The sequence below is a fragment of the Cibotium barometz genome, chromosome 8 (assembly GCF_041138505.1).
Source record: "Cibotium barometz isolate CiBa-2024 chromosome 8, ASM4113850v1, whole genome shotgun sequence".
Lineage (NCBI taxonomy): Eukaryota > Viridiplantae > Streptophyta > Polypodiopsida > Cyatheales > Cibotiaceae > Cibotium > Cibotium barometz.
Window position 1 is genome coordinate 11,983,426 of NC_141053.1, and position 12,024 is coordinate 11,995,449.

The window sequence follows — 12,024 nt, forward strand, 5'->3', positions numbered from 1 at the left end:
CTTTTTAGTGTCTCTGGGTCCACTTAATAGGAATCCTCATCAATATCATTCATGTAGACTGGTTTGTCAAGTGTTTCCAAGTTTACCCGTTCGGTTTTCTCATTTTTTCCCTTGTTTATGGATTTATTTCTTTTATGGCCCTGCTTCTTTTTGGATCCTGATACTGACGTAGCATGGCTTTCTATTTTCTTTTCCACAACAGGTGTGTTTTGAGCCATAAGTCTCGTGATTGCATTCACATGTGGGTTAGGGTTTGTCAAAATCGATCATTGAGTTTGACCACCCACTCGAATCATGTTAAGAGGTGTGATGCTAGGACGTTTATGCTGATTTGCAGCTACAACTTTAATTGGGAAATCTTTAATCCAATGATCTATGCCACAATGATTACATGTTGTAGGTGGCATGCTAGAAGATGCAACTTGGGTGACTGTTTGGTTTCTGATGGGACGGTGTGGTAGCTGACAATGCTAGCATTGAAGAGGCATTCTCTTGATAGTAGGGTTGTTGTTGTCTTGACCTCTTCCTATCGCGGCTAGCCGGTATACTAGTTGGACTCCACCTTTTACATCGACTAGATAGTATTCTTAATAAATCTCAGTGAAGACCTTTTAGTGATGTGTGATGCACTGTCCAAGTCAATCTCGTATTCTAGACACCTAAAAGATTTCTCTAAACTTAATTGGTTCAATGGTGTAATCCTCTGGGTCCCAAAACTGGTGGAGGTAACGATACATTTTTCACATTGTAAATCCCCTTTGCAATAGGTTGTTGTGCCAGTTGCTCATCATTGGGTTGAGGTGTTGCAGTAGTAGGTATTATGGCTTGTGGCTATGATGGAGTTAGTAAAGGCAACTACTGAGGTCTGGAAGCATTAGAAAGGGTTTATAAACGTGTGTGGCATTGTGAAGCCTCATGACCATAACATCCACAAAAAATATAATTCCCATTATAGCATGCCCTTATAGGACTGGACACTCACTAGTCAAATGCCCTTGCTGGGCAGATTGACCACCATTGAAGCTCTCATTATAGCATGCACTTAAGACTAGACACTCACTGGTTGAATGCCATTGTGGACAGATTGAGTACCATTAAAGCTCTCTCCTTGTCGGTAGATTGAGCACCGTCGGCAAATTGAGTACCATTGAAGCTCTCTCCTTGTCGGCAGATTGAGCACTATCGGAGCTCTCTCCTTGTTGGCAGATTAAGCACTATTGGAGCTCTCTCCTTGGGTATATATATACATTTTGAGGAGCTTTATTTGCCTTTATCCCCTCTCCTAGAGTGCTTTCATAAAGTCTATGAAATTCATCTCCACTAAAGTATTACCTTTAGCAAATGGGTTTGACAGAAGTGTTATGTCCAGTGACTCCGTAAGTAATAGATTTAGAATTTGATGCTTTGGCTCCCTTGAACACCATGAGTTTATCTTCTAATTGGATGGCATTTTTTGTGACTTCAGCCCATGTAGTGATCTCTCTAATGACTAAGCCATTATAGATCACTTTATGTTTAACCGCATGGATGAATCTATCAAGCAACTGATTATTCAAATAGAGTTTATGCAAAAAGCAATGAGAGTTCAAATGCTTAAGCTGTCTAATTAAATCTTGTATCGACTTGTCTTCTTCTCTCTTTGCTTTGTGTAGCTGTGAAGCTACACCCTCTAAGACTCCTTCATGCACAAATTACTTTAAGAACAATCTCCTAAGAGCAGTGAATTTTAAGCATTACTCGACCTTGAGAGTTATGTACCAACCCCTAGCCTTACCGCCGTCTAATATTAGACTAAAGGCATTAGTCTTAGCAACCTCATTTTGTTCTCCTAGGCTCTCAAACACTTAATCAAATACCTCTAGATGTCTCGTAGAATCACCATTTACATTGAACCTCTCAGTTAGCTTGGCTATTTGGACGGCCTTTCAATAGCTATGTTGACCCACCCATCTCTCATAACAGACGCTATACTCTCAATTGTCGCTCTTTCAAGGGCTTGTGCAAAAGCAACTGGGTCTGTGGTGGGCGGCTGGCACAACAAGTGCAACAACTGCAAGTGTAACACATGGCACTGCATGAGGATACGTTGGAGGTGGAGCTAAATGTCTAACATAAGGTGTGTGTCCTATGGTACCCCAATAGGTGCTGTAGTCATGTGGGAATTAAGTGCAATCGGTCTCACAATCGGAGTCGGTAGCGCACTGAATGACTTTAGGAAATGGATGTGTCATAGGTGCACTAGAATGACATGTGACAAATGGTGTATGTGAAGATGATGATCCTCTCGAAATGGCCAAAGTAGATGTGCCAAGGTGGAGGGAGGAAAGTGGGCATGGTTTCTACCGTGGTTGTGGGCCTGTGGCTTAAAGGTAATTATAATATGTCAGTTACCACTCAATTACGCAGTGCGCTAGCAATGCCATTCAAAGGATACAATGCCATGTGGTTCGAGAAGGAAGGAATTTCCACAGTCAACATATAGATACAAAGAGAAATACCCAAGCTTGTGGGATTATGGCAGACTCTGAGCAAGAAACTGCAGCAATCCTTGATTGTTGTGGCATGATTCAAACATCCTAAAGGTTGGATTCATGACATTCCAAATTTTTATATTGGATGTGAAGTGGATCAAGGATGTGTGTGGAAGCACTCAAACAACTGTGAAGAGGCATCCAAAAGGATTTATGGTGATCGATTCTACAAAATTTTGGCAAACAGAGAGGGACACATTTATGCTACCTCACCATTGTGAACAAGTAAATTCTAACCATAAGCTTTTATTATATCATACTTATGCATGTTTAATTTACACTCGATGTGTTTCTTCTTATAGGGTTGTGTTTCACGTGAATATAAATGACAAGAAATGGTGGTATGTCATACAAGTCGCTCCTCATTCAAAGAGATTTTTTCAAGATAGGGATGTTGAAGAGCTCATGGACGAAGTGGCAGTTGAAAAAATGAACATGCGCAGGATCAAGTACAAGATGGAGAACGGGAGATACCACCAACTAATCAAGATGAAGGTGTCTATATTCAAGATAATGAGGAAGGAAATAATTCCGAGCATGATGATGTTGAGTCTGTTGCTAGTGAGATAGATCTTTTTGTTGACCTTGCAATGGGATATATGGATCTTGACATAGACGAGTAAGCATGTACTATGGATTTGAAAGAAGATGTAAGAGATATTGGGCCAAACTCACCCTAATTCATTAAACAATTTCGCCATTTGCTGCTAGTCTTGATTTAGTTCATATTTGATTGTATTACAATACATTTTGTGCTTCTTCTTATTCTGTGATATTGGGATATTTTTAACTCTCGGGAATGCTCTTTGGAATGCCTGGATTTTTGTTTCCTAGTATGCTAGACATACAGGAGGGTAGGCAAAGGAGGAGGAAATCATAGGAGGAGGCTCAAGAGGGGGGGGTAGGAGTCAATAGTTTGTGAGGACAGGCTAGCCGTTGTGCTCTACGTAGAATCTTACCCCATGCAAAAATAAACATACTTTTTTTTCCCAATGATTTTCCTCTCCAAATTTCCAAATTCCATAAACTTTTATTTGTGCTCTATTAACACCATTTTGAGCAAGCACACTGGCATGCTTATGCCTTCGATGTCATTTACCTAACGTTTTTAAGAGTCTCCCAAGTTTGGCAAGTGTAGCATTCGAGCATGGGCACAACAACTTGCAAGACACAATGACGGAAGAAAGCAACGATGGAGCACCAAGCGCTCAGGCCACGTCGCCAATGCTTGCGATAGCAAAGCATAATTCAAACTTGTTTTAGACTCTAGTAGTAAAAATTGATAATGGGATAATGGATTGGCTTGCCTTTGTTAATGAGCTGATCGATGAGCTAGTCATTGGCGAACCACCACCCAAGTCCCACAATTGTTGTGCGTCCTTCGATGCTTATATCCTTATCCGTGCAGTAATCTACATAAAGGATTCAAGGAGCACTACTAGGTTTGTGTTCTTGCTCTCATAGTGCAGAGTGTAGACAATTAATTATCCATTAAATCCATACCTTAACAAAAACGTAAGAAACTGACCTATCATTGTGCAGAATCTAGACAATGCATTATCCATTATCCATATCTTAACAAGAACTTAAGAAACTGACCTATCAAATGATGGAAGAGTGTAGGTACTATGAATGGTATAAGGGGGTGTGCACACTGCATGCAAGGCTGAGGGGAGTCTGGATTCGAAAACCTGCAAGTAGGAAGGGCCAATTTCCAAAGTGGGTAGGCCGCAAGTTGGAGGGCAAATTATGATAGGCTGATACCCTATAGGCATGCCGCATGAGGAGATCTGCATAAGCCTTAACTTCAATGGCTGGTAAAATTAGTATTTTTGATTAGAAAAACATATAATTTAATCAATCAATTATATATATATACATACATACATACATACATACATACATATATATATATATATATACAATATTTTAAGGGATTTTAGGTATAATTTTGTTAAATAACTTTTAAAAATTTAGAAAAACATCTACAGAAATTTGAGGTTGAAGGGTTTTTTGGGAATTGTTGGGGAAAACGTTTTCTTCTGCTGCGAACACTGTCGATGGCGCAACCCCGCCTCAGTACTGCATTAAAAAAAGAGAGAGGGGGGTCAGTGTGGTACTACGTGCAGTAGCTGCATGACTTAATGAGAAAGAGGCAGCGTGCACGCAAGCAGCACAGCGCCAGCTGTGCTGGGTGCACAAGCGAAGCAGCTGGCCACCACCTATAAATAGAGGCTGCAAGGGAAGGGAAATAAGTCGTTCGCTAATTATCTAGCAGTAGTAGTGTCAGTATTAATTAGCTCCCTAGCTAGAGCAGCGCGCGCCTGCTGTTGTCTGCAAGATGGCGCTGCGTTTCAAGCAGCTTGTGGCGGTTGCGTTGATGGCGGCCTGCCTTGTTGCGGCGGAGTGGGGCGCCTCCGCCTATTCCGACAACTGCTCAGGCTCCGCCCTCTGCGGCAGTGTCAGCCAGAACGATTGCATTACAGCCTACAACCGCTTCGACAGTGGCACCACGTACACAGCCTACACGTCCCGCGTGTCCGGCCACTGCACGGCCATCTTTCGATGCCAAGGCAGCTACCCCGCCACGACTGGTGCCGATCTCAAGAACCAGTTTTCCCAGATCTACAACGGAGGCGGCTGTGGTAAGTGCGGCAGCCACGCTTTCAACAACGGAAATTGCGAGGCTACCCTCAATTACTGCGGCAGTTGCACGGACTCTGGTTAAGTTCGTCGTCCAAAGGCTAGCTCTTTGCCGCCGCCGCCGTCGCTGCTGCTGCTCGTCGACGACTCTCTTTATATATGAGACCGTAACACGCGCTTTTTTTTTTTCCCTTCTTCTTCTTTTCAATTAACTCGTGAATATTGCAATGATGTGTGCTCTCTCTCTCTCTCTCTCTCTCTATCTTGTATGTACTTCACATCAATTAGTACAAGTTTTCCCCAGCATTTTATGCAAGAAAGCAAGTGTGTACACCAAGCCATGGCTTTTGATTTCCCTTGGCTGATTGCAATGATGTGTGTTTTTCTCTATCTTGTAGTTTTCCCGACGTTTTTTTTGGCAAGAAAGCAAGTGTGTACCTTAAGCCATGGCTTCTAATTTCCCTTAGGCTGATTGCTAGGCTTGTCATTTTTCGACCTTCGTGGTGGATAGTTCTTGCATTTGTTGGCTATAAAACCCTAGTATTTCCATCGAAGATGAACTTCCAGAGGGTAAACAATCCAAATTGATGGGATGATCTAGAAGTACAAACCCCCATCTCCTCTGACTATGATGAGCCTAATACCAACACCAAGAAGCGCTCTCAGAGCCAACAGATCTGCGACTTCCTTTCCTCACCAATCCAGATTGGAACTCTACTTGTAGGTAATCCTACGCCATGGAAGGACTTGAAAGATTAAACGGAAGGGAGGCTCACAGTAGGGATGGAGGAGTTAAACTCAAAAGATTGGATGGAAGGGAGGCTCAGACGAGGGTTAGGGGACTTACAAGACCTTGAGATGCCCATTAAGCTGGCCCCTAGGTGGAGAGCAAGAAAGAAAAAGAGCCAAAAGGATAACAAACAAGTTGGGATTATATTTTAAGAGTGATGACACTAACTTCTAGCTCCCCCCCATTGACTTTAAGGGGCATCAACAAATGATTGACATCCTGGCACCGGAGTCAGCTTAATCATGAAAGAATGATGGAAACAATGGGGAAATCCACCTATGAAAAACACCCCCCCTTGTTATCAAACTAGCCGCACCGATATTAATTAACCTTGCTACACTCGTCCAAATCCTCCCAAAAATAACCATAGTAACCTCTGGGATTCAATTTGTCTACACCCTCATAGTTATGCGGTTTTCATACAAACACACATCATTTGATTGAAGCTTGGGGTGACCATTCTTGCATATAGCGTGATCTTTTTCTATTGTTCTTTGTATTCTTCAATGACTAATATCAGTTCCTCCACGTGAACTTGCAATGCTGCTTCATCATTCACTTTCTCTACAAATTTCTTTGTGGCTTCCCACACATGTTCCCTTAGTTGATTTGCAGGGATATGGTGCTAAGCCGGTCCACAAGACTCTCTCCTCCCTTAGAATTTTCTAATGGGGGTAATTCTACGATTAGTCTGACTATGCTATTATCAATAAAGATGCCCTATTTTGAAACAATATGTCCTTAGTAGGATTACACCATCACACATCCAAATTCGACATTTCAGAGATCCTATAAAATCTACATATCTTTAAGACCATCCTAAGACACTTGAGATGCTCCTTCAATGAGTAATTTATGTTGATATTGTCCACAAATACTTCTAGGAGCTTCCTCAGTATTATTTGAATGTACTGCTCATCAACCTTTGGAATTCCCCGAGGGCATTACTTAGTTCGAATGGCTATATATGCACACAAAAGTGGTCCAAAAAACTATAGACTTCTTTGTCTACTTTACATTCTAGTACATATCTGATGAAAGATAAAATACATTGATCCTTGATAGTGGTTTTATTGACCTTTTTGGTATTAACACAAACTCTTAGCTTGTCGTTCTTTTCAGGGTCAATGCAAACTCTTACCTTTAGACTCTTTTACAAAACAAAAAAAATGATAGATGCCCATTTGGTATGTTCAATTTTGTACAAACATTCCACTAAGATAAAAATACTCTAGCTCCTCCTAGACTTGATCTATATACCTAAGGTTCCTTGGTCACTTTCTTTGTTGGACAGGCCTAGCAATGGGGATGATATACTTGATTACTTGAGGGGGAACTCCTTTCATATCTATGTATATCCATGCAAAGATGTCCTTGAACTCTCTACAAAGATCTACGAGTTCTTTTTCCTTATCTAAGTTGAGGTCATTTCTTATGTAGACAGGTTTAGGATCCTAAGATCCACAAGATTTACTTCTTTGGTCTTAGTGAAAGATGTTATATGCTTATCATCCAAAATTAGTTTGGCTTGTTCAAATTGAATCAACTGGGCTTGTTCAAATTAAATAAAGCACTCTTCATTTTGGTAAGCCTTGAAGTTTTCGGTTAGCATGGAGGTCATGTTCTTCTTGCTCCTTGAAGTTTTCGGTTAGCATGGAGGTCATGTTCTTCTTGCTCCTTGAGCGTCAATTTATTGTACAGTGTGCATATGAGCATTAGTTGATTTATTTTGTAATGTGCATATGTGCACAGGTTAGATTATTGTATTCGAAGAATTATGCAAACCTTAGAAGGTTTGAGGATAAAGGTTAATTGAGGGCCAAGGCTAAAATTGAGGACAAAGCCTAATTAAATGGCAAAGTCCAAATATGGATGTATACTTTATTTTTGGCTTAAAGCTTGCTTTTTGGAATATATAAAAATACCCACGCGAGAAGAAGCCACTCACGTTGGGGGGGAAGATTGCACCCAGTCTTGTGTTGCCTTGTGTTGATGGTGATGTATTTCTTTCTCTTGCTCTATGTTTTGATATGTGCTTTTAATTTTTTTAATTTAATTCAAGTAGTTGTTTTGATATTTGATATAATTTTTATGAGTCTTTTGATTATTCTCTTCAAGAAAATTAAAGGTCCGGTTGCAGTGTGCCAAGGTTTGATTTTTGGCCTTTGTGGCACTTCACAAGAGTTTGATAGGTCCTGTCATCCTAGGGATAGATTCATCTAGATTTGGCTCAAATAGGTTAACTGGAATTGTGATTCCCTTTGTATTTTTCTCCACCCTATGGCTCAAAAAATTCACATAAACCTTCCAAGCTTTGTGTAAGAGTCCTTAAGCTTTTGTCTTCTTTATCCTTTGGATTTTTGTGAGCTTCTCCCTATTCTTCAAGTGCAAGTACTCATAGCTTTGATACCACTATCATGGGACCTCATGTACTTCTTGTTGAAGAATTAATTAAACTCACATATACATCAAGAATAAACCATAGACTTAAATCAAATTGACAAGATTGAGCATAGCATAAAATAAAACATAAGATAGAGTAAACATCACCATTAAGACACTGTTGGGTGCCACCTCATACGTGTAGCTCCCACTTCCACGAGATGAGTGTTTTGAGATTTGTATTTAATATGTAGCCCAAGAAGCTAATAATAGTTGTGTGTACAAATTTTGGCTTGCTTTTTCATTTTTACAAAAATAGCTCAAGCACTAGAGCTTGTTCACACACTAAGTGTAAATAACAAAAACTCTTCCAACACATGTGCTAATAATATAGCAATGCCATGCACAAGCGTGCATAAATAATATGTACAATCATTTGGCACATGGCCAATAAAATAATAATAATCCGGGATGATATAGATAAGATCCTCCATGTGTGACATGTGCACTGCTTATCACCTATCTCTCACAAACTTAAACACATTAGTTGTTCCAATTAATTGCTACCTCCACAATAATTAATCCCAATATGAAACATTAATAGGAACAAACATAGCACACACTCACCACTTGTTACACTTGATGAGAGTATCATTTTACACATCATCTAGCATGGCGTGTATTATCACTTGTTACACTTCAATTAGCATGGCACATCATTGCATAAACAACTTGTTACACTTTGACTCTATGCAATTGTCTAGCGTAGTCCACTTGTTTCACTTTGACCACACACAATTGTCAAGCATGGCAACACTTGTTACAACAACTCAACAGCATACACCCATCAAGCATGGTCTCAAGCTACATACCAATAACACTAGGTAACTAGTATTTAATACGGGGTCACCCACGATGCCAATTCACTTAGATGGCACACTAGCATCCGAGCATCCCCATTTAAGTAAACGGTGGACATTATGTAACAGTAAACCATAACTGGGGAAAAAAAATAAAAAATAAAAAGCAACAGATAAAAAGTAAAAGAAGTTTAAGAAAAAGAGAGAAAAAGTTAAGGGGAAAAGGGAAAAGATAGGTTAGAAAAACAAATATGGGAAATTTAAAAAAAAAATCAAAGCTACAAGTTCTAGAAACCCATTTTAGGGTGTGGGGATCACGTTGGTGCAACCTGTACAACAGCCTCAAAAATTTAAATTTTGTATAGTGAATTCACAAATTGGTGCCTGGGGATCTCAAGAAAGTGCATACCCAAACTTTTCCAAGGTGTCTTGAACTATTTGAAACCTATTTTGGACAAGTTTTCTCAACAAAAGGAAAATTTTAAAGAAATCAATTTTCAAACTTCTTGGATTGTAGTAAGCCGAGATTCTCATGCACTTACAATCTGGACATGTATTAGAGGCCTATTTAGATGATAGTGTGTTTATTGAGCTAGGTGCATACCAATCTCCACTAGGCTCTCGACCTTCGATATCAGAACCCAATTTAGCATTGTACAAGGACCTATAAAAATAGGGGCCTCTGATATTTCATTTGACTTCGAGTCAATGAAAGGATCCCCAGTCACCCAAGAAGTGAGAACCCTAACCAAGATTTACCAACCTGGCTAGCCACCACTCTTTCTGATCACGTAGCTAGCAACCTTAGAGATTAGGTCTCAACTGTTACCTTTGAACCAAACCTTACTACATACCAACTACATGATGGAGGAGTTAAGGTAAAATCTAGAGAGGCACTTGGTGTAGTCTCATCCTTAAGGACGGAGCTTTCATGTTGATATCCCTATCCATGCACCTTCACCAACTGTGACCATTGACCCATGTCCCCCTGCATAAGTGCCTACGCCTAACGAGCAGAACATTAGAAGAAGTGCACGAAGTATACGCAATTATTAAGGTTGCATTAGGGCCAAAAACGGCTAGAAAAGGGCTGTTTGTTAATCCAAGGATTAAGAAATTTTCCAATTGTGAATTGACACGTATACAAAAGTATGGCATTCTTGTCTCCTCCAAATGTCTTCTTAACGGTTCTATTTTAGTGGCGAACGGCTACAACGGCTAAATTTAGACGTTTACGATGGCTAGCATTAAAGTTTGGGTCCAAAATAGTGACATCTTGTTCCATTTTTTATTTCAAAAAATCAAGCATTAAGATACGAAATCCTCTTTTCAGGCCTTGAAAACAACGCTATTAATGACAAAACATCAGACGTCTACTTTCCGCCTTCCTTTCATTTTGGCATATGGTTTATTCTTTCTTCTTTGCACTTTCAAAAGATTCACTATTCAAAAGATTCACTATTCAAAAGATTTACTATTTTTCTCTTATCTGTGAGCTTCTATGGCGTCCTCACGTCGTCCTTCTCATAATATAACTTCTTGTGATTTTCATAACACGAGAGAAGATGGTGTTTGGAAACCCATGTCTTTTCGTGTGAATGATTGGGTAACAATGCTTCCCTCTTGCAAAGGTGCCCACAGGGTGAAAAGAACCAAGCGAAATGAAGTGAAATCCCATTGGAAAGGTCGTGTTCTTGCATTCAAAGTGACCGACAATGGCTGGCTTGCAAAAGTTTAACATGTCTACATGGCCAAAGACATGGTGTTGAACTTGGATGAACATCCAATTCTCCATTCTTACTGTAATTCAACAAACCTTTATCTATTTGACACAACACAATATTTCTCTTTCTGATATATTTGTTGTTTGTTTCATTTCAGTTATCTTTCCGTCAACAGCTGTGGAGTGGCAGCCTGTTGAGAGCTTAAGTGGCACATTCAAGGCAATTCACAAGGGGATTGCAGATGTCATGTACGCAGACAAACCACCTTCATTTTACAAGTCAGTGGATTTATTTGTGTATTTTGCAGAATACAGGGTTCCATCAAGAGAAGGTGTTCATGGAGAATTGTATGACATACCTATTCCCACAATAATGTCACTAGAATGGGAAGTTCCTGATCCAAATACCATAACAAGCTTCAAATCCAAAATCAAAGATGATATTCTTAAAGCAATGTCTCCTGGAAGGATTTCAAGAAGGATTAAACTTCAATGGTTCTTGCCTATACATGTCTTTGTGGCATGTTTCAAAACAATGGAATTGGAGAGGACAAGAACGATGTGGCTTAATAGAAGACTATCTCTGACTGATCTGGACACTGTACTTAGAGAAGGATGGAGTACCAAGGAAACTTTTCATATGGGGGACAATATCAGTTGTAGAGTAAGCCCAAATTCTTTGTCCATCTCATACCAACTGTGTCGCCAATCCTTAGTTTTGGGCTATGACTATAGGAGATGGAAAAGCAAGCTTGGTAGTTGGGTCCCTTTGGACTCTGAAGAGAATTGTCCAGAGTTTGAATTTAACATCATAGTCCATCCATTCATAGATCCTAGGAAACTCATAGTAACATCAAACTGGCGACTACAACATGTTAGAGAGTCGCTTGAGTTTCTGGATGAAATATCACCTGAATATAGATTCAAAGTAGATGATATTGTTATCCGTACAAGGATGGAGAGTGTAACCTCATGCATCACATGTCTCCCCCCAAAAAAAGTTGTATTTGAGCCACTTGCAAGGGCAAGTTTGTATAGTTGAAAAGGATAATGTAATCAATATATTCTGCTAGATTTCGTCTCGTCTTCTTCACA

At 39.9% G+C, this 12,024-nt stretch overlaps 1 protein-coding gene across 1 annotated transcript; it reads left to right on the forward strand.

The window, feature by feature from the left end:
• The first annotated feature begins 4,799 nt into the window (after window positions 1-4,799).
• LOC147635906 (meiotically up-regulated gene 117 protein-like) lies at window positions 4,800-5,403 on the forward strand. The gene has a single exon (XM_086801308.1). The coding sequence runs from the start codon at window positions 4,873-4,875 to the stop codon at window positions 5,257-5,259; it is 387 nt and encodes a 128-aa protein (XP_086657434.1). The 5' UTR covers window positions 4,800-4,872; the 3' UTR covers window positions 5,260-5,403.
• Window positions 5,404-12,024: the final 6,621 nt, after the last annotated feature.